The following is an 18,431-nucleotide window of genomic DNA, read 5'->3' on the forward strand; positions in this document are numbered from 1 at the left end:
ATCAATGATGGTTAAACGGAAAGTTTATAGACCTAGTGAACGTAATCTTCATCTCGCCTAGAAGATAAGCAATGACCTGGATGTCCAAGAGCAAAGGCATCATTAATGTAACCATGGCACCTCTGATAATTGGAATATCCCCTGGTCAGTGAGACAGTAATTATGAGGACTAAAGAGCAGATAGGAAGTCCTTATCTAACTGAAGACAGAAACCACGCCCACACTCTATCCTTACTCAGCAGTAAGTACCAGTCCTGTCAAGATAAAAAAATGTGAAGTGTGTTTATAACACAGAATTAAGCAGCACACAGAAGAAATGACCTACCCAAGGTGTGGAACTGACATAAAGTTTAGAAATACTTCCCCAAACTTCTAGGCCTTTTTCAAGCAAGACATACATTTTAAATTTGAAATCATAATCTACTGAGTTCCTGGTGGTTTGACAGTATATGAGCCATAAGGTATTTTAGGAAGGAACTAAGGCTATGTGTAAATTCAAATTCAAATTTGTTTTCCAAATGTGTTACTCAGAGAAAACTATTCAATTATTTCTGTACTACTGTTTCTTCCATTAAAAATGGGAAATTATTATCCATGGTATAGTCTTTAGGAAGATTAAAGGGGATTCACATGGTCAGAGAGTTTACGAATAGTACCTAGCACATAGTAGGTATTCTGTAAATCACAATCCCCAAGAGAGACATAGCCGTAGGCTGTTGTTTACAGGGCTAAAGAGTTACTCTTTTATTTATTTACTTATTTTGAGACAGGCTCTTGCTCATTAGCCCAGGATGGCTTCAAGCTAACAATACCCCGTCTCAGCCTTTCTGGTGCTGAGGTTACAGGCTGAACCACCATGGCCAGCCAGGAACCAGTTAGTAAGTACCTAGTTATAATACACTTATGTGGTTAGTTCCTTAAGACCCAACCTGGAGCCCCCATCATTGTTCACTCCCAATGTATGGTAGAGTGTGTTCGGTTGTTAAAGTCTGCTTGGGTTCTAACCACTCAGGTTCATCGGGGTATTCCTGTGAGCAGCCAGTGCTAATGACATGTTGTTTCTAGCCCTTGTTCAAGCAAAAACAGACTTTGAACTTTAAACACTTCAAGTAAGTGTCATTTTTTTGTTTTCTTTTAAGGCACACTGTGCATATGTCATTCTGTCTAAACAGGTGGGGAAAACACCAAAACAAACAACAGAATGCTTGGCAAGTACCAGTGATGAGGATACAGATAGACTTGAAGCATGTTCTACCTCTGTGGGTTAGAATGGGAGGAGGGAAAGTGGGCTGTATCTGTCACAGGCTGGACCAGCTCCCAGGGCATGAGAGGAAGGGCTCACTCTTTGTCCTCCTACACCCACGACTCTACTCCTACCTGGAGTCACAGTGGCTAGGCAAAAGGACATGTGATACTGCGGCCCATTTTTGTCTCAAAACTCATATTTATGTCAAATAAAAATGGAGGGCATTCTCTGTGTCTTAGAACAAATAAATATGCTGGAATCAAAAGAAAACTAGTGTTTCAGACAAAATTACCTCCTAAGGATGTTCATTTAGAACTAAACATACAAATTATTCTCTCTTTTCTTAATTCCTTAAACTACACATGAGAGATCTGGGAGTATGAATGTGTTATTCAGATACAAGATGGTATTTAACACAAATAGTTTCTTCTAACATTTAAAATGTAATGGGCTCTGGTTTTAAAAGTGACCAGTCATACTAGACATGGCCTCATGTTCGTGTCACAGGTATGTACTTGGTATGTAGAGAACACTGGTGGCTTAAGTGGAGAATAGCGTGCACAACAGAGTAAATTATCTATATTGTCTCTGGTGGTCTGAATGAAAATGGGCCCTGGAGACTCATAGAAAGTGGCATTAGTAGGGGTGTGGCTTTGTAGAGGAAGTGTGTCACTGGGAGGTGGGATCTGAGGTTTCAGATGCTCAAGCCAGGCCCAGGGTCTTAATTTTTCCCATTGATCCAGATGTAGAACTCTCAGCTACTTCTCCATCATTATGTCTGCCTGTATGTTATCATACTTCCCACCATGATGATAACAAACTAAACCTCTTTCCTTTATAAGAGTTGCCATGGCCATGGTGTCTCTAAATAGCAATAGAAACCCTAAGAGATCATCCATCATTCTTTTGTATTTGTATAGGGATTCAGTTTCCTTGAACCTCTGAAAACTTAAGTGTTTTTGTAGATCATAGATTCAGAACCTTATTGAGTTAGTGTGGAGCTAGTTGTGTGTTTGCAGAAAAAAAAAATCTGAATGTGCCCAAGGTGGTGTTTCAGTACCTTTAATGCTTGCGGGTTTTGGTCTGTGGGTCACAGTGTGTTCTTTAGTTCATACTCTGATTGGTGCTCTAAGAAGCTAAAGAGATACTCACAGCAATGGTTTCTAGAAGGGACCAAAAGGAAAGGAAGAAACTAGGCCTCCTTGGTTCAGATGGAATGCCCTGTGAAGCTACCTGTGCATGATCCAGCCTCCACACACCCACCTCTACTTCAGATGTCCGAGGAAAGGCCATTTCTTTCCTCCAGTTATCGGGAAGCTCCTTGAATGCAGGGTCTGAAGCTCAGTCTATCCCAGTGGTTTTGAGCCGTCCTAATACTGTGACGCTTTAATACAATTCCTCATGTTGTGGTGACTCCAACCAAGTGTAGTTTTGCTACTGTTATGAACTGCAATGTAAATATCTGAGTTCTCTTGTGGTCTTAGGTGACCCCTGTGAAAGGGGTGTTTGACCCTCAAATGGGCAGAGATACACAGCTTTGGAACTGTGTCTTACAGGTGGTGGAGGCCAGCGGACCTAGTGCTTAGATGCCACTTGACAAAGTGACTCATATAATCATACAACTACAGAATAAGAAAACCTGCTTGTCTGCATTTGCTTTAAATATGAAGATTAGAAAATCTTATGGGCATAAATTTTCAGAACTAAAGGCACTAACAACAACAACAAAGCTCAAATTTCCTGGAGGAAGAATTAGGCATACATGCAATGCTTATGGGAAGATGGCATCTAATCCTATGTTTACCAGAAGTAGCAAAGCCCATACATTCGGCATGATTTGCTTAGATACAGGTCTGAAGAGTTAATTAACTTGGTTTTTCTTCTCTAAAAGAGTTGTTTCAGGGAATTTGTGAGACTTGGTCCTATTTTTGGAACATAAACTCTAATGAAAACAGAGTTTTACAAACTAGTACTACTGTGTGGCACCACAAGTAGCCACTTATGTGGTTCAGCATCACAGTGATGCTGGAGAGAGGATATTCATCCCATGCTCAAAACTACTATGTGAGGAGGGGTACTTCACATAAGGAAATGCTTTTATAAGACCTCTGGTATAACGAGCTCCTTTTAGAAGTTCATCTGAACCTTTCTATCTCCCATGACCTCATCCTGGCATTAGTGAAGAGCAGCAGGAGCTGTGCTGGAGAGGACATTATCTTGGGATTGTCAGGTCTGCTGCATAGAGCCTCAATGACAGAAGGAGGGGACAAACAGACATTAGAGAAGGATTATTTGGTTACTTTTGAAATGTGGAGATTAAACAAATGTTTTCCTGATCAGAAACATGTTTTTAAAAGACAACAGACTGACAAGAAAGTGCCACTTAATGGTTAGTCAACTCTGTGTGACTTGACTTCAGTGATTTGATGGATCCTGGAGGTAAAGCCTCCAGGAAGAAAGGAGTACTCCAAGGAGCAGGAGCATACAAACGTGCAAATGGAAGACACTCATCCTAGCACTGCCAGTCAGCTGCTTCAACATGAGTAACAGTAGTGGCAGACCCCATTTTCTATAAGACATTTCAGTCATTGGAAAGCACTAGGTAGAATGACATTAGAGGATTTCTAGAACCAGGTACCTCTGTAATATTCTTAAAATGGAAAAATAAATTAGATCTTTAAAATGTTAATTTAAAAATAAAGTTGTGTTTTAAAATCCCTCAAAACCTTCTCCTGTGTCAGTAATTTGGGACTGGAATTATGAATTCAGAGATTGGTATTTCTCTGTATTTTTAGAGGATATATTTTTCTTTGTTTAAGAACCTCATTTGTTTAAAGATTGTTTTTGAGTGGATTTTGGCAAGCACCTCTTCCTGGGGTTTACTTGGCTCAGCTTTTTCCAGAAGCTAATTCTGATTCTTCTGTCAAATGCTTGGTGGCACTGTGCTACCTGCTCTCCTGAAGGCCTGGCACAGCCCAGGCGAGCAGCTGACCACACAAGGATGGGGCTGCCCTTAAAGGGAAATGTCTCTGCTTGCACTGCACAGGTTTCAGGGTTCAATATTGCCTCAAGAACTCCCCTATTTTAAGCAGGAGTAAAATCTGTAAGAGACAATGTCTGGGGACTCTATGTCAGCAAGTTTCTATCCTTGCTAACTTGGTAGGTGATAGATTTTTTTTAGGTGAGGCTTTATGTGTAAACAGGAACTACTGCCTCCCAGTGTGAGAAACACTGAGCCCTTGCAGTCTCCTCTGTGGCCCACTGGATTCAAGTGCAATTCAAGTGCTTCTGTGATGAGAAGGAAGACATGCAGAGACGTGTGCAAGTCGGCATGAGGAGGATGAACACCTATTTCCCACTGTTGTGAAGGGGAGGCTGTGGAAAATATGATTAATCTCATGGGAAGCACTGTGTTCACAAAAGTCCTAGAATTTGATTCTGGACTTAGTGTTCAAGTCTCCTAGTCTCCTCAGTCTGGGAAGTCACTGTATTTGTACTTACTGTGGGTCTTTAGAGAACACTACAATCTAGATGTCCTCATGTTATGAAGTGTGACATGTACAACACAACATTATCACCAGTTTCAAAACTGTTCTACCAGTCACTATTCTGAATAGCTCTGATCTGCCCACAGTGAACAGTTTCCACAGTAAAGACACATTTTAACAGTAACTCTTGTTCCTTGTTCACCAAATGTCTCAGAACAGAAACAATGATGAAATTCTCTTCAAGCAGCTTCCTAAGCCACTGCTCCCTGAATTATTGTATCACCAAGATAAGCACACATTTCTACTTTGAACCAACCCATTGAGAGAACTCCCTCCTTCTTCGGGAGGGAGTTGGGGCAGAGAATGGACGGACGCAGTTGAGAACATGAAAGGCAGTTGATAATCCCGGCTCAGTTGCTGGCCCATCTTCCAGGCTCTTGGCCTGGCTTACCTTGGCACGCAGGCTTTGTGGTTTGTTGGAGAGGATGTCTGTGGCTTCCCTGCAGCGGGTGGAAAGGTTCAGGATGGCAGCAGCTGCTGCTATGTGGGTGTCTTCACTGTACTGACCATGGCCATAAGAGCTGGCACGGACTGTGCTCTGTGTGTGGGCGCCAGCACTAGGCAGTCCATTAGGAAATTTCATTGGATTTGAAAAATGCTTTGCTGTTGAAGAGAGATTTGATTAGCAATTGCATGTACGTGGTTGCTTCAGTTACCAAAGATTTTTTTTTAAAGACAGAACTTCTTTGATTAAAATACTCAAATAATAAATTAAAGCAGAAACATTATCTGTTGGTATGTTAACTGGAGGTTACTTAGCTGGGTTTCAGCAAGGTTCACACATCAGATGGTGTGAACCTTGAAAGATGCCTATTCTCTTAAGTTCTTGTATTTTCACTATAGGTCACAGAAACTCCATCAGTAATGTCACAGGGCATCACATCCTCAACAGCTCAGAGCAGGTATGTGAATGAATTGAACAAGCTGAGGACTGTGGCTTGGGGGTGGGGCTGCTCTCATTGTGGTTTTTACTAAACATGGGCTGCATTTTTATAACCCAGAATACACACTTGTCCTATACTTAACTGGAACAGAGTCCTCAGTGAGCTGAGCAGAGTACACCGAGGACCTGCTCTCAAGGTGAGGTGGAAGGCCATTGAGTCAGCAAGGCTGACTTTCTGTGCTTTGTTGTGGGCATCACAGCTTTTCTGAGGGACATAATTATGCAAACTTTTCTTCACTGTGGGCTGTTTGTGAGCACTACTTATGGTCTGGGCGAAACATAATATATAAAGATATAGAAGCACCTATATTAGCTAAAGCAACCTAGCTATTAGTTTTTATTACATGTTACATAGTTTAAAGATCTGCTCATTTTTTAATAAAAGTATTGAATATTAGTTTTTAAGTACAAGGAAACAAAAAATGTTACTAACTCTATTAAAGATTTTATAATCAATAACCAAACAATATGCATTAGCAGTGCACTCTAGGTTCACATTCATGTAAATTAAGTATATATGTACATGTACACATTGTACATATATAATAAAAATATTTATACAAATTAGACTGCTAGATAAAAACATTATGTGTGTATGTAATCTCTTCTGAATCTATCAAAATTGTCAATGGCTACTCAGATTTGGTGGGACCTCCTTTACACAAGACTAGGTAGTTTTTTTTTAAAATGTACTCATCGATGATGGACAAATACCTTTCAAATTTATGGAGCTCTTTGAGGGGAATACAGGGTGAAAACCTAGACTTTGCACGTGTAAGCATTTACTCGATCCATAGGCTGCATGTCTATTCCCATTGCCAGGTTTTAGGTAAACTTCCAGGTCGCCTTCTACATTCCTACAATTGTGAGGCAGCATGATACAGTGAAGCAAATACTAGACTCACAAGATGCTCATACCATTCAGGTAAAAGGTCGAAGTGAGCCATAGATTTTTAAGGTGCAAAAACTGTATATCCCACAGAGGATTCCAAGTGGGTATGTGCTTCTTATTGAAGGTTCATTACCCATCATCTTCTGCATTTGTTCCCAACACCTACCTGTCCATCTCTTCATTAGCATACTTAAGAGAATTGGGTAAGCAAGACCACCAAGTCTTATACTCTGTATAGCCATTCAGTTCAGTCTTCTCCAGGCAGGTGTCAGAATTAACAAGAATACTATTTAACCTGTTTTAAAGGTTTCTGTATTAATTAATTCTTAAATTTATTAGCAAACATTTTGAAAGTTTTATATTTTCATCCTAGTAAGTTTCAGATTCCTGAATTGAGTTCCTTGCATTTTTTTTTTAAAAGCTTTTTCTACCTTTGGTCTGATGGCTATTGTTGATATCAGTAATATTTTAAAATGTATGACATAGTTTATCTTATTAGATTGCTATGATCACAGCATGAATTAAAATAACATAATAGTTTGTCGTAGCCTCCAATATATTAACCACTATCCTAATTATCTCTTTAGCAATATTATAATTAAATTCAATAATGACACTGTGAAATAACTAATAACTTATAATATTTGGTATTTCTTTGACATAAATTTAGTAATAAGGGTTAACTTACTTATTTCACTAAACTTTCCTGTCACATCTAAGGAGGACATTATGTATTTATATAAATAAACTTCTACACAAGATGTACTTTATGGTAATGAGTATTAGTATTCAAATTTGAAGCTTACATTCAGGAAATGGTGGTGCTTTTTGTCCTTGCCCTGTTTGTAGGAGAGGACGTTTACCAAACACTTGTGCATCAAAACTGGCATAATCAAACGGCACTTTCCCAAACTTCTCTTGTTCTTTGGATGCAGAGGCTCTTGGAGAAGTGATGCTGTGTGAGCGGAAATTAAATTCAATTTGCTTCACCAAATTCACCCTGATAAGAGTAAAGAAGTAGTTTGAAGAAAATAGAAATAGAAAATAGAAACCTTTGGTCAGAATTCATAGTAGATGGAATTACCCCTGCCTGTCAGTTCACAGAGACAATATCCAGCACTTAGAGCAGATGTGCTCACAGGAGAGCAGATACTGTGAGTTGTAGTGAGATGGGGCTGCTGCATCTTCTGTGTTCAAATGGTGCAAACAGTAAAAGAGGGCTATTCAGTCCTTATTCATAGATATTGAATGTATTGACATTATGTTATATATTGTCATTATTTCAAGATGTATCTCAATTACCATATTATTATACTTATCACAGTTTTGATACAATTGTTTCATTCCAAGTGTGATTTTGACAGTCCTGTTTATTTTTTGTGTCTGGAATAAATAAGCACATGGTACCTATGGAGCCATCTCTGGCCAAGGAAAGTAGAATTCTACTTAGCTGTGGTCTCTGTGTCAGAGATCACAAACAAATATACCTTTCAGGGTTTTCAGAATAAAAAAATTCCTTTTATTTTACAACAAAATATGAATGTTAAAATGTTGATGATATCTTGTGGGCTGGGTGAAACTTCTCAAATGGTACATTAAAAATACTTAAGAGATTCATTCCTTAATATAGACTCAGCATGTCCTAGTTCTTTCCTCTTTTCCTCTCTTTCTCTATGACTCTGCTGAGCCACAGCTACAACACTAGGCTGGGATCCAGGAGTTAACCTACATCTTCTTTGTTCTCCACTCCAGCCTCTCTAAACTTACTCTTATTCCTGATACAGCTAGTAATCAACCTCAACAGCCCAAGTCAATCTTGTAGGGAATGAGCCTCTTGGTATAACCCCAGGGTTCCCCTCATTTTCCTCCAACATCACTCTCAGCCTGTCCTTCTAACTCAACTCTTACTTTGTGACTCCTGTCACCCACAGAACATCTCTTTACCAGGGATCCCACAGCCATAACACATGGCATGGACATAGATTAAGCAATAGAAACCAAAGAATGTAACACCTACTCCAAAAAGATGAGAGCAGATATCTACACCAACACTCATGCACAAACATTCAGGAAATCTGGGAGAGCATGAAAGGACTAAATCCACGAGTAATGGGTACAGAGGAGGGAGAAGAAACCCAAGTCAGATCAGAAAGTATTTTTTAAAAAATCATACAAAAATATCTCCAATCTAAAGAAAGATATGATATAAAGATACAAGGAGCATACCAAACACAAAAGAGATTGGGTCAGAAAAAGGAGCTCCCCATAACACACAATAATCAAAATATTAAATGTACAGAATGATGAAAGGATATCACAAGTTGCAAGGGAAAAAGGCAAAGTAACATATAAAAGTAGACATATTAGATATCATCTGACTCCTCCATGGAAAAATTTAAAAGCTAGAAGACTGGGTAAGTTCTGGGAGATTATAGATGACAGTCTGGACTACTATATCCAGCAAAACTAATAAACACAATAGATAGAGAAAGAAAACCACTTCATAATTAAAAACAAATTCAAACTATCTAGAAGTGAGTCTACCTATCTAGAAGTGAGGCACTAAAAGGAAACCTTTAGTATCAAGAGAAAAGTTAACTACATAAAGATGACATAAGGAATTAATAAAGCCAGAAGAGTTAATTCAAAGAGGAAAAAACTCCACACACACAAAAAAATGGTGGTTAATAAACATTGTTCATTAATAACTCTTAGTATTGATGACCTCTATTCCCTACCAGATAAAAAGACACAAACTATTAGGCTACATTAGAAAACAGGATTCATCTTTTTCCTGTATCCAAGAAACATCTTATCTTCAAAGATAGACACAACCTTATGGTATTCTAAGGGAATAAAACCAAGAGGCATGGAGATGTAGCTATTTAGTATCTTACAAAACAGATTAAAGAACAACTGATCAATAAGTAGATACAGGAAAGGACACTACCTACTTATCAAAGGAAAATTCAACCAGAGTATATTACAATGCTAAACATTTATGCACCAAACACAATGGTACCTAAAAATCATGAAAGAAACACATCTACTATCATAAACTCATCTTCACACAATGATAGTGGGTGACTTCAATACTTCACTCTCACCAATCTGATCATGAAGACAAAAACTAAACAAGGAAATTCTGGAGTTAATAAGCATCATAAATCAGTCTACATAACAGACATCTACAGACCATTTCATTCAAACACAAAAGAGTATACTTGTCAGCATCTCATGGAACTTTCTCCAAAAATGATCACATATTAGGACCCAAAGAAAATCTGAAAAGACATTAGAAAATTGAATATTACCCTGCAACTGACTATGATGGTTTCAAACTGGATATTCACAACAGCAGAACAGCAGAAAGCATACAATTTCATGGAAACTAAACAGCTTATTACTAAATGAAAACTGGATGAAGGCAGAAATCCATAAGGAAATTAAAACTGTTTTATAATTGAATGAAGATAACAACACACCCAAACCTATGGGGGCATGTTAACGGCAGTTCTAAGAAGCAAGTTCACATCACTAAGTGTCTACATAAAAACAAAACTGGAGAGGTTTCATATTACTTAGTGATACATGTGAGAGGGCTAGGAAAACACAAAGAAAAAGTACTCAAAAAGTGTAAATGGAAAGAAGTAATCAAACTCAAATATCAAACTGAAATCAATAAAATAAAGATAATAAACAAGTATAGAGAATCAATGAAACAAGGGGTTTATTTGAAAAAATCAGTAGGATAGATAAATAACCCTTAGCAAAATTAACTAAAAGACAAAGAGAAAAGATAAAAATCAACAAAGTAAGAGATAAAAAGGGAGACATTAAAATAGACACTGAAGAAATTCAGAGAATAATAATGTATTTTAAAAGTTATATTCCACCAGACTGTAAAACCTAAAAGAAATTGATTTCTTGACATAAACTAAAGTTAAGATGGAATAAACAATTTAAACATACCTACATTTCCTAGTGAATTAGAATCAGCAATTAAAAATTTTACCCCTGCTCATATTTCCCAACTCTCCAAAAACATCAGGGCCAGATAGATTCAGTACAAAATTCTTCCACACATTCACAGAAAAACTAATGTCAATAATCCTCAAATTGCTCTGCAAAATTGAAACTGATGGAACAGTTTCCATTTTTTTACAAGGTCAATATTACCATGCTACTAAAACCACAGAAAATCCCAATAAGAAGGAAATTACAAACCAATATCCATTATGAATATAAATGTAAAAACTCAATAAAATCTTGCAAACTAAATTCCAGCACACCAAAAAGATTATCCAGCATGATCAAGTTGGCTTCATCCCAGGACTGTATAGATAGTTCCAAGTAAGTAAAGCAATCACCAGAATCCAATACATAAATAGAATGGAAACCATGTCTACCACACACAACGGGACTGATGACACCTGAGTTCACAGAGTGTGACAAGCGTGCATAAGATTGCAAAGTTCCCAGCACAGGGAAGGAGGAGTGGACAAAAAGTCACATCCCCAATGTAGATGCTATTTGCAATTGATTATTTCTGGAAAAGTAGAAATTTTCTCTATTGGAGTGGTACTGGGTACAGCATCTACAGTCCGTGGCAGGCCCTGTGTCCAGGAGTCCCGCACAAACCAATTCCACTTGTGTGAGTGTGCACACAAGTGTACATGCGTGCTTCTTGTTTCATTTTGTTTTGGTAGTCTTTTGTTTTATTGGGTTTTTTGTTTGTTTTGATTTCACTTTGTTAGATTTTTAGAGTAGGGACAGTGCGTAGTATACATATGAAGTTGGACAGGAAGGGAGGTGGGAAGTGCCTGAAAGAAATTGGGGGAGGGGAAATAATATGATCAAAATATATTGAATGAAAAATTTGTTCTGAATAAAGAAGTAAGTGAGGAATGATTAAATCTGATGTAAAGTTGGTTTACCAGACTGAAGTTGTTGAAATACTATAAAATGACATTAGTTTCTAAAGCAATGAGTAAACAAGAAACTCAATTTTAGTTCTCCATAATCACACTTAGGGAGACTCAAGAGAGCATTCTAATACTAATGCAAACTCCATGTTAAGATTTCTTATTGCTACATATTTAATAATTTGTGATTTTTACTTGACATGTTTTTCACTCATGTGAGTCTGTAGAAGAAAAATACCAAGGGAATCCATATCCGGTGTGCTGTTTTTAAATTGTCAACTTAATGCAGTCTGGAGCAGGAACCTCAACGGAGGGACTGCTCAGGTCACACTGGCCTGTGGCCATGTGCGAGCCATTGTCTTGGTTGATGTTTGTTATAAGGGCCCTGAAGTATCCAAGCAGTAGCCATCCGGAGACAGGTTGTCCTGGGTTGTACAGCAAAGCTAGCCTATCACCTAGAGAGTGAGCCGGTAAGTGGTGCTGGGCCTTGGTTTCTTCTTCAGTTCTGACTCGAATTCATTACTTTTATTTTGTGTGTCTATTTTTTTTATCTGCATGAATAGTGAGCTGGATCTCTGGAAACTGGAGCTATAGATGGTTGTACGCTGCCATGTGTGTGCTGGGAACTGACCCCCAAGCCTCTGCAAGAGCAGCCAGTGCTTTTAACCACTGTGCCACAATAACCCACATCCTTAGCTTGAATTATTGCTCTGACTTCCCTTGATTATCGATGTGGCCCTGGAAATGTAAAAAAAAAAAAAAATCCATTTCTTCTCCTACTCTGCTTAGTCAGAGTGTTTTACCACAAAAACAGAAAGCTAACTAAACATCCCAGAAATGCTGAAGGGCCTACTAGTTGTTTTTGCATTTAAGTGGCTTATTAACAACAGGCATTTGATAATCTTTTTCCATCCTCAAATAACTTTTTACTACATGCAAAATGTTACCAAATGTACTTATCATTGCCTTAAGTTACAACATTTATTTTCTGTAAAATATTTTTGAAACTACTACATATTCTGAGGAACTTGGGCACTCAGGGCGCCATTGGAGACTTTGTTAGCAGTGACACATGGAAGCCCTGTTCATATGTTCACATGTTCATATGTGGACCTAGAAGCTGACCCCTGTGGTTGAATTAGGAAAAGGCTGAAAGAAGCTGAGGAGAAGGGCGACCCTGTAGGAGGACCAGCAGTCTCAATTAATCTGGACCCCTGAGATCTCTGAAACACTAGACCACCAAATAGGCAGCATACACCAGCTGATTTGAGGCCCCCAACACACATTTAGCAGAGGACTACTGGGTCTGTGTTCATTCAGAGATGATGTACCTAACCCTCAAGAGACTGGAGGCCCCAGGGAGTTTAGAGGTCAGGTGGGGTGGAGTGTGGGGACATCCATGTGGAGGCAGGGGCATGGGCATGGGGAGGAGGTATGGGATATGGAACAGTTAGAGGTTGGACGGGGGGGGGGCATAAAATATGGAGTATAAAATAAATAATTAAAAAAGACTGAATTCAGAGAGAGAGAGAGAGAGAGAGAGAGAGAGAGAGAGAGAGAGAGAGAGAACATATACAAATCTTGAGTTTCTTCTAGGCAGAAAAGAAACCAGTCACACATAGGAGCCTACCTGGTATTACATTTGTGAGAACTTTTATCAATGTATGTGATTTCATATTTCATTCCTTTAGTTCATCTATATTATGCTGGTCTTGTAAAGTTATGGACTTCAGGTTAGACGCCTAAAATGTCCCATAGATCATTTGAATGATGCTATTATTCCCTAGCCGTGTAAACTGCCTGCCCACATCAATCTACTGATGACTGAACATGACCCGCAGACCACTGTGAAGTGACACACAGGAACAGAGGCTCTTCTGGGTGGTATCCAACACGGACAGAGGGTATTGGCCAAGCCCTGAAGGTCCATACCTGTGCGCCTGTTCAGGACACTGCCCCGCCTGGGAAGAATCGAGTTGACTTTTGTCCTGGGTCATTGCCAACTTTTCAGCTGCAGCAATTGGACAACCAGAAAGACTGTTTCAAAAAAGAAGAGTTGGAGGAGGCAAGTGAGCTTGACAATGTGGTCTGCCTTGGCACAGGCGTGCAACACCCTTGGCACACAGCAAATGTTAAGTCATATTAATAGTTCACTTAGCACCATTGTCATACAAAAGATCCCAAAGGGTTTGCAAACTGCTGTGTCTATGTTTGTTCCCTAGCTCCATTTCAGAGGTGACAAGTAGTGAATACATTTTAAAAATCAAAATATTACATAATGGGGAAATACCAAAAGGATTCTGAAATTCAGTACTGTAAGTAGAGAGTGCTCCTTCCTATACACATTTGTCTGATTACATAAGTTAGCACGGTAATTTCATGATTTATCTTAGGAACCTTAGCAAAATTTTAGAGGCTAAATTTTATGTCAGTCAAATTAAAAGAACAAATATGAAATCATTTTGGCAATCTTTTTATAAACCAATTTTTTATAAGCTCATAACCACACACCCACATGTAAAATAAAATGTATACATAAAAATTCCAGGGATGGAGAAATGTCTCTGTGGTTAAAACACTAGCTGTTCTTCTAGAAGACCTGGGTTTGATTCCCAGCACCCACCTGGCAGTTCACAGCCATCTATAACTCTAGTTCTCAGAGACACCACGCTCTCTTCTAGCCTCTGTGGGTACTGTACACATGTACTTCAGATATATGTATGCATATATATATATATATATGCAAAACATCTATATATATGCAAAACATCTATATCTATATATATGCAAAATATCTATACATAGTAAAAATACATGTCAAAAAATAAAACAAAAATTTAAAGTAGCTACATATACAAACCATATATTTGAATGTAAATAGACATCAGAATGCTTAATTTTAGTTTCAAAATTAATAAAATTAGCATCTACTCCTTGCATGATTTATAGTCAAAACACCTGTGAAGCTTTTCTAAATACCTACTGAGTGCATTCATGATAACTAAGAAGGAACACTGGTGCTGGCTTTTGATACCCATGTGTGCTGGTAAGATATGGGGCTGAAAAGAATGTGTCCTGTGTGACTGGCTATATGGACACAGAACCTAAGCATCTTCAAATACAACTGCTTCATTATTTTAGTTTAATATACAATTTCCTGAGATTGAGACTACTTGTTAGCTATTTCAAGAGACAAACTTAATAGTGACATAACAGTCCTCTCAATGGATGGCCTATTATTTCATTTGTGGAAAGTTTCTCTTGAAATTTTGCAAAATGATTGTCAAGTCATCAGAATTACCTTCTGTGAGTGTTGCGGTTGCTGTTCACATGTCCCCTTCCTGTGCATCCTGGGGTGGGACACTTGAGCACATTCTCATGCATGGCAAGAACTAAGCACAGAATGTCATGTTAAAGGTAAGAATGGGTTACCATACATACGTAACACACCATCAAATTTACTTCTCCATTTTACATTCAAATGATATCAGGCAAGTATTCACCACGTGATATATTCATACTGAACATAAGCCAGTGAGAACTTCAGAAACGAAACCAAGAAAGCTAGCTCATGTTTAATTGTTCTGGCTGTCAAACAGTGTCTACCCTAGATCCTCTCCCCCAAATGGTTCTGCTCACATTCAACAAGACTTTGTAATTCTGGGCCCACATACATGCTAGGAAATACCCTGCTGTTCTCCAGTCTGAACTGAGAAGCTCCTTACCCTACCTTTCCTTCTAAGTACATTTCTGCACAGCAGGAGAAAATCTGTTTTTCCACACAGCTCTTTCAATCTCTCTCCTGTAACTTGGAGGTGTGCGCATGTAGCCTTTTTTACTTCTGAAGTGGTAATATTTTGCATCTGTCCATCCATCACCCCTTCCAAGTGAGTACTCATAAGAGTAAGGTTGAATGAGCTATCAAATGATCAGACTGAGCAATGGATAATGCTGCTGTGTAGGGGAAGCTGGAAACTTTCCAAGTCCTTACACCCAGCTGGGGATGTTGAGGGGATATCCTCACTTTTACCACTGGCTGGCCAAAGAACTATCACAATAAAGACATGACAGACTGTATGACATACCAGTGTTTTCACTTCGTCCTTCCCTTCACCTCTGTGGCCCAGATCACTGAAGAACTATGGTGGGCATGAGGGAGGAGAGGCTGCTGCTACTGCTCTGAAAGACTCAGATGTAACATCCTAAGAAAATTCCGGCAGGCCAGGTGGCCTGAGGGACCTTCATCCTCTGAATGGAGACTAGATGCTGACCTCAGGCTGGGAAGAACCATGCAGTCACACTATGCAATAACACTGATTTATCTTCTATATCTACTTTCTGACTTAGTGACCGTGTACTTGTCCTTCTCAGGGCTAGTAAAATTACAGAGGGTGTGCAAGTTGTCCACAAGGTGTTCTCTTGAGACACCAATAACTCTGCAGATCATACCCAGTTGCCGCACACTCTGGGGTACTCTTTTTGTATAATAATCTCAGAGTCAGGAACTAGAGGACTAGGGTTATCCTTATGCTACAAACAGACCTGGTTTTAATGAGTCTCCCACAGAAGGGCACTAGGGCTCCTACACAGTGTCTTTCCGACTTTACCTCCTGGGTACCCTGCTTCCTTAGAAGTATTGGTAATAAGCTATCCTTTCAATAACAAGTGTCTCTTCAACTAAAATTACTATTCCTAAATTCTTCTAATACACACAGCTAAGCTGTGCACAGGAGAGGCACAGAGATAATCTCCAGGAGTGTGAGGCTACACCTTGTCTCAAAATTGGAAAAACAACAACTAAAAATTCTCACATTGTTACATGAAATTGCTTGACACATGGAGGAAAGATTATGTTTCCATTCCTAATGGAATTCTACCCGGAAGGGACAGAGGACCTCCATGTGAGGCTGCACATATGAATGAATAGGTGTGTCCTCAGGAGGAGGAATACTCACTTTCCAGAGGAACTCGCACTTTGTGGGGGCACCCGGAAAGGCTGCGGTGGTGGGGATAGAGCCCCGTCACGTGTCCAGTGCCATCACAGCCAGGGATGGGGCACTTGGCCTCCCTCCTCTCAGGCCTCGGTGAGTCTACAGAAAAATTGAATGGAGACACTCACACGCTGCTGCTTCTCCTTCATTCAATAGAGTGGCCTTGCGGCATCACTCTTCCCCTATTCAGTTCTGCCGCCATAAACGTTCTTCTTACGTTGCCTTGAATAAAACCCTCGACTAAGACCCATGCAAGCACAACGCATTTTCAGTTTTCTTGGATTCCTAAGCAAAGGCTGAGGCAGGGCAAGGGACTGTTAAACTACAGAGACGGTTTCAGGTTGTCAAGTCACATACTGTAGTTAAATTTTTATTATGAAAAGTCGCCTGTGCCAGAAGGTGAACACGCTCCTGGAAAGAAGAAAAGAAAGAAGCAAAGCAAGAACCTCAAACCATCCTCTACTGAAAGAGTTTAGAAATGGAAGATTTCAGATTTCATGACAAAGAGCCCACCATACTGGCAGAAGGCCTCTGTGCCAGGTCCTGTGGGTCCCTGGCAGCAGGTGAAGTCGGGAGTGGACTCACTACTCACATAAAAGTTGAGCTTAGTTCCTACAAAGCAGCTGATGGGGTCAGTCCAGAGGCTGATGCGGGGTGGGAAGGACAAGCTCCCAAACCAAGTGCTACAAAAGAACTTTTTTCCATCAGGGGTATGTGAGGTGCCCATGGTGGGAAGCTGTGGTCACTGCTGCAGAAACTCAGGGCTGAGGTGTTGGGAGAAGCTTTCAGAGGGAAATATTCTAGTCGGGTATCTGAAGAGAGGCAAGTATGGAGAGTGGGGCTTCCCAGCCATCTGAGGACTCAGTGCCTGTGATGGCGGGGCTCTCAGGTAATGCCAGTTGCCACAGGATAAGACCTTAAGATGGGAGGGCTGAAGATACTAGGAGTTTGATTTCCAACTGTGTACAGTTGAGGATGAGAGAGGCTTATAAATGTATAACATGAATGATACAGAATAGGAATTTGGATGAGGTTGGCACTAATACATGTATAATAGGTACACACATGCACACACATATGCATATGTACATACGTACACCTGTGCAAACACATGCGCAATATGAACATAGTCACATTCACATGTGCATACACATACATGGACACACATGCATAGACATGCACATGTGTACACATGCACATACATACATGCACTCATGAACATTTATATAACACACGCATGTAAACACACATACATATGACCAAGATGGTAACTAAACTTGACACAGATATACAATCTTACAGTCCAAACTGCCCTAATGTATGCATAGGCTGATACTTAACAAGAGACATTGTATGTTTCTGGTGGTCAGCAAAGGAGAAGGAGTATGTGAATCCTCAGAGGAAGAAGCAAAACAGCCTTCAAAAGGGATGTGGACTCTCAACGTGGACCAATAAGAATACCGAGCAGGCTTGAAGACAACAAGTAATCTACATGACCCTGCTCACAAGGTTGCTGCCCTGGAGTAGGGATAAGGCATTGTCACATGGGGATGGGAAGTCCACACCCTCCTGCTCTAAAGGAACCATCCAGAGAAGGCCACTGGCATGGGATGTGCCAGACATCTCCATGGTACTACCCTGCATGAGCAGACATGTCTCTGTGATAGCAAGTCACTCCAGTTGTTGGATTATAAGCAGTCATAGGCAGATGGGGCACAGCAGGTTGTGTGTAATCCAATTACATGGGGGCATGGTTTCAGTAAAGAAGGAGGGGCTGAGGGTCCTCCAGGTTGAAGCTAGCACTGACAGTTCAGGACCAGTCAGGGGGCTGAAAGCAGATTGCTGCAAAGACCAGGGTGCCCTGGGACAGCACAGTCAACAAAAGA

General features: G+C 39.8%; 1 protein-coding gene across 4 annotated transcripts in view; it reads right to left on the reverse strand.

Moving 5' to 3' along the window:
• The window catches only part of St18 (ST18 C2H2C-type zinc finger transcription factor), a 63,521-nt gene that overhangs the window by 34,878 nt on the left and 10,212 nt on the right, over positions 1 to 18,431 (reverse strand). For all 4 annotated transcript variants that reach the window (XM_052175990.1, XM_052175993.1, XM_052175991.1 and 1 more), the window contains 5 exons: positions 16,510 to 16,644; positions 14,856 to 14,946; positions 13,487 to 13,591; positions 7,436 to 7,629; positions 5,186 to 5,397 (listed from right to left, as the gene is read on the reverse strand). In XM_052175990.1, the coding sequence (XP_052031950.1) occupies positions 5,186 to 5,397; positions 7,436 to 7,629; positions 13,487 to 13,591; positions 14,856 to 14,946; positions 16,510 to 16,644 (737 nt within the window). The remainder of the gene's footprint in view (positions 1 to 5,185; positions 5,398 to 7,435; positions 7,630 to 13,486; positions 13,592 to 14,855; positions 14,947 to 16,509; positions 16,645 to 18,431) is intronic.

Source organism: Apodemus sylvaticus, chromosome 3, assembly GCF_947179515.1.
Source record: "Apodemus sylvaticus chromosome 3, mApoSyl1.1, whole genome shotgun sequence".
NCBI classification, from domain to species: domain Eukaryota; kingdom Metazoa; phylum Chordata; class Mammalia; order Rodentia; family Muridae; genus Apodemus; species Apodemus sylvaticus.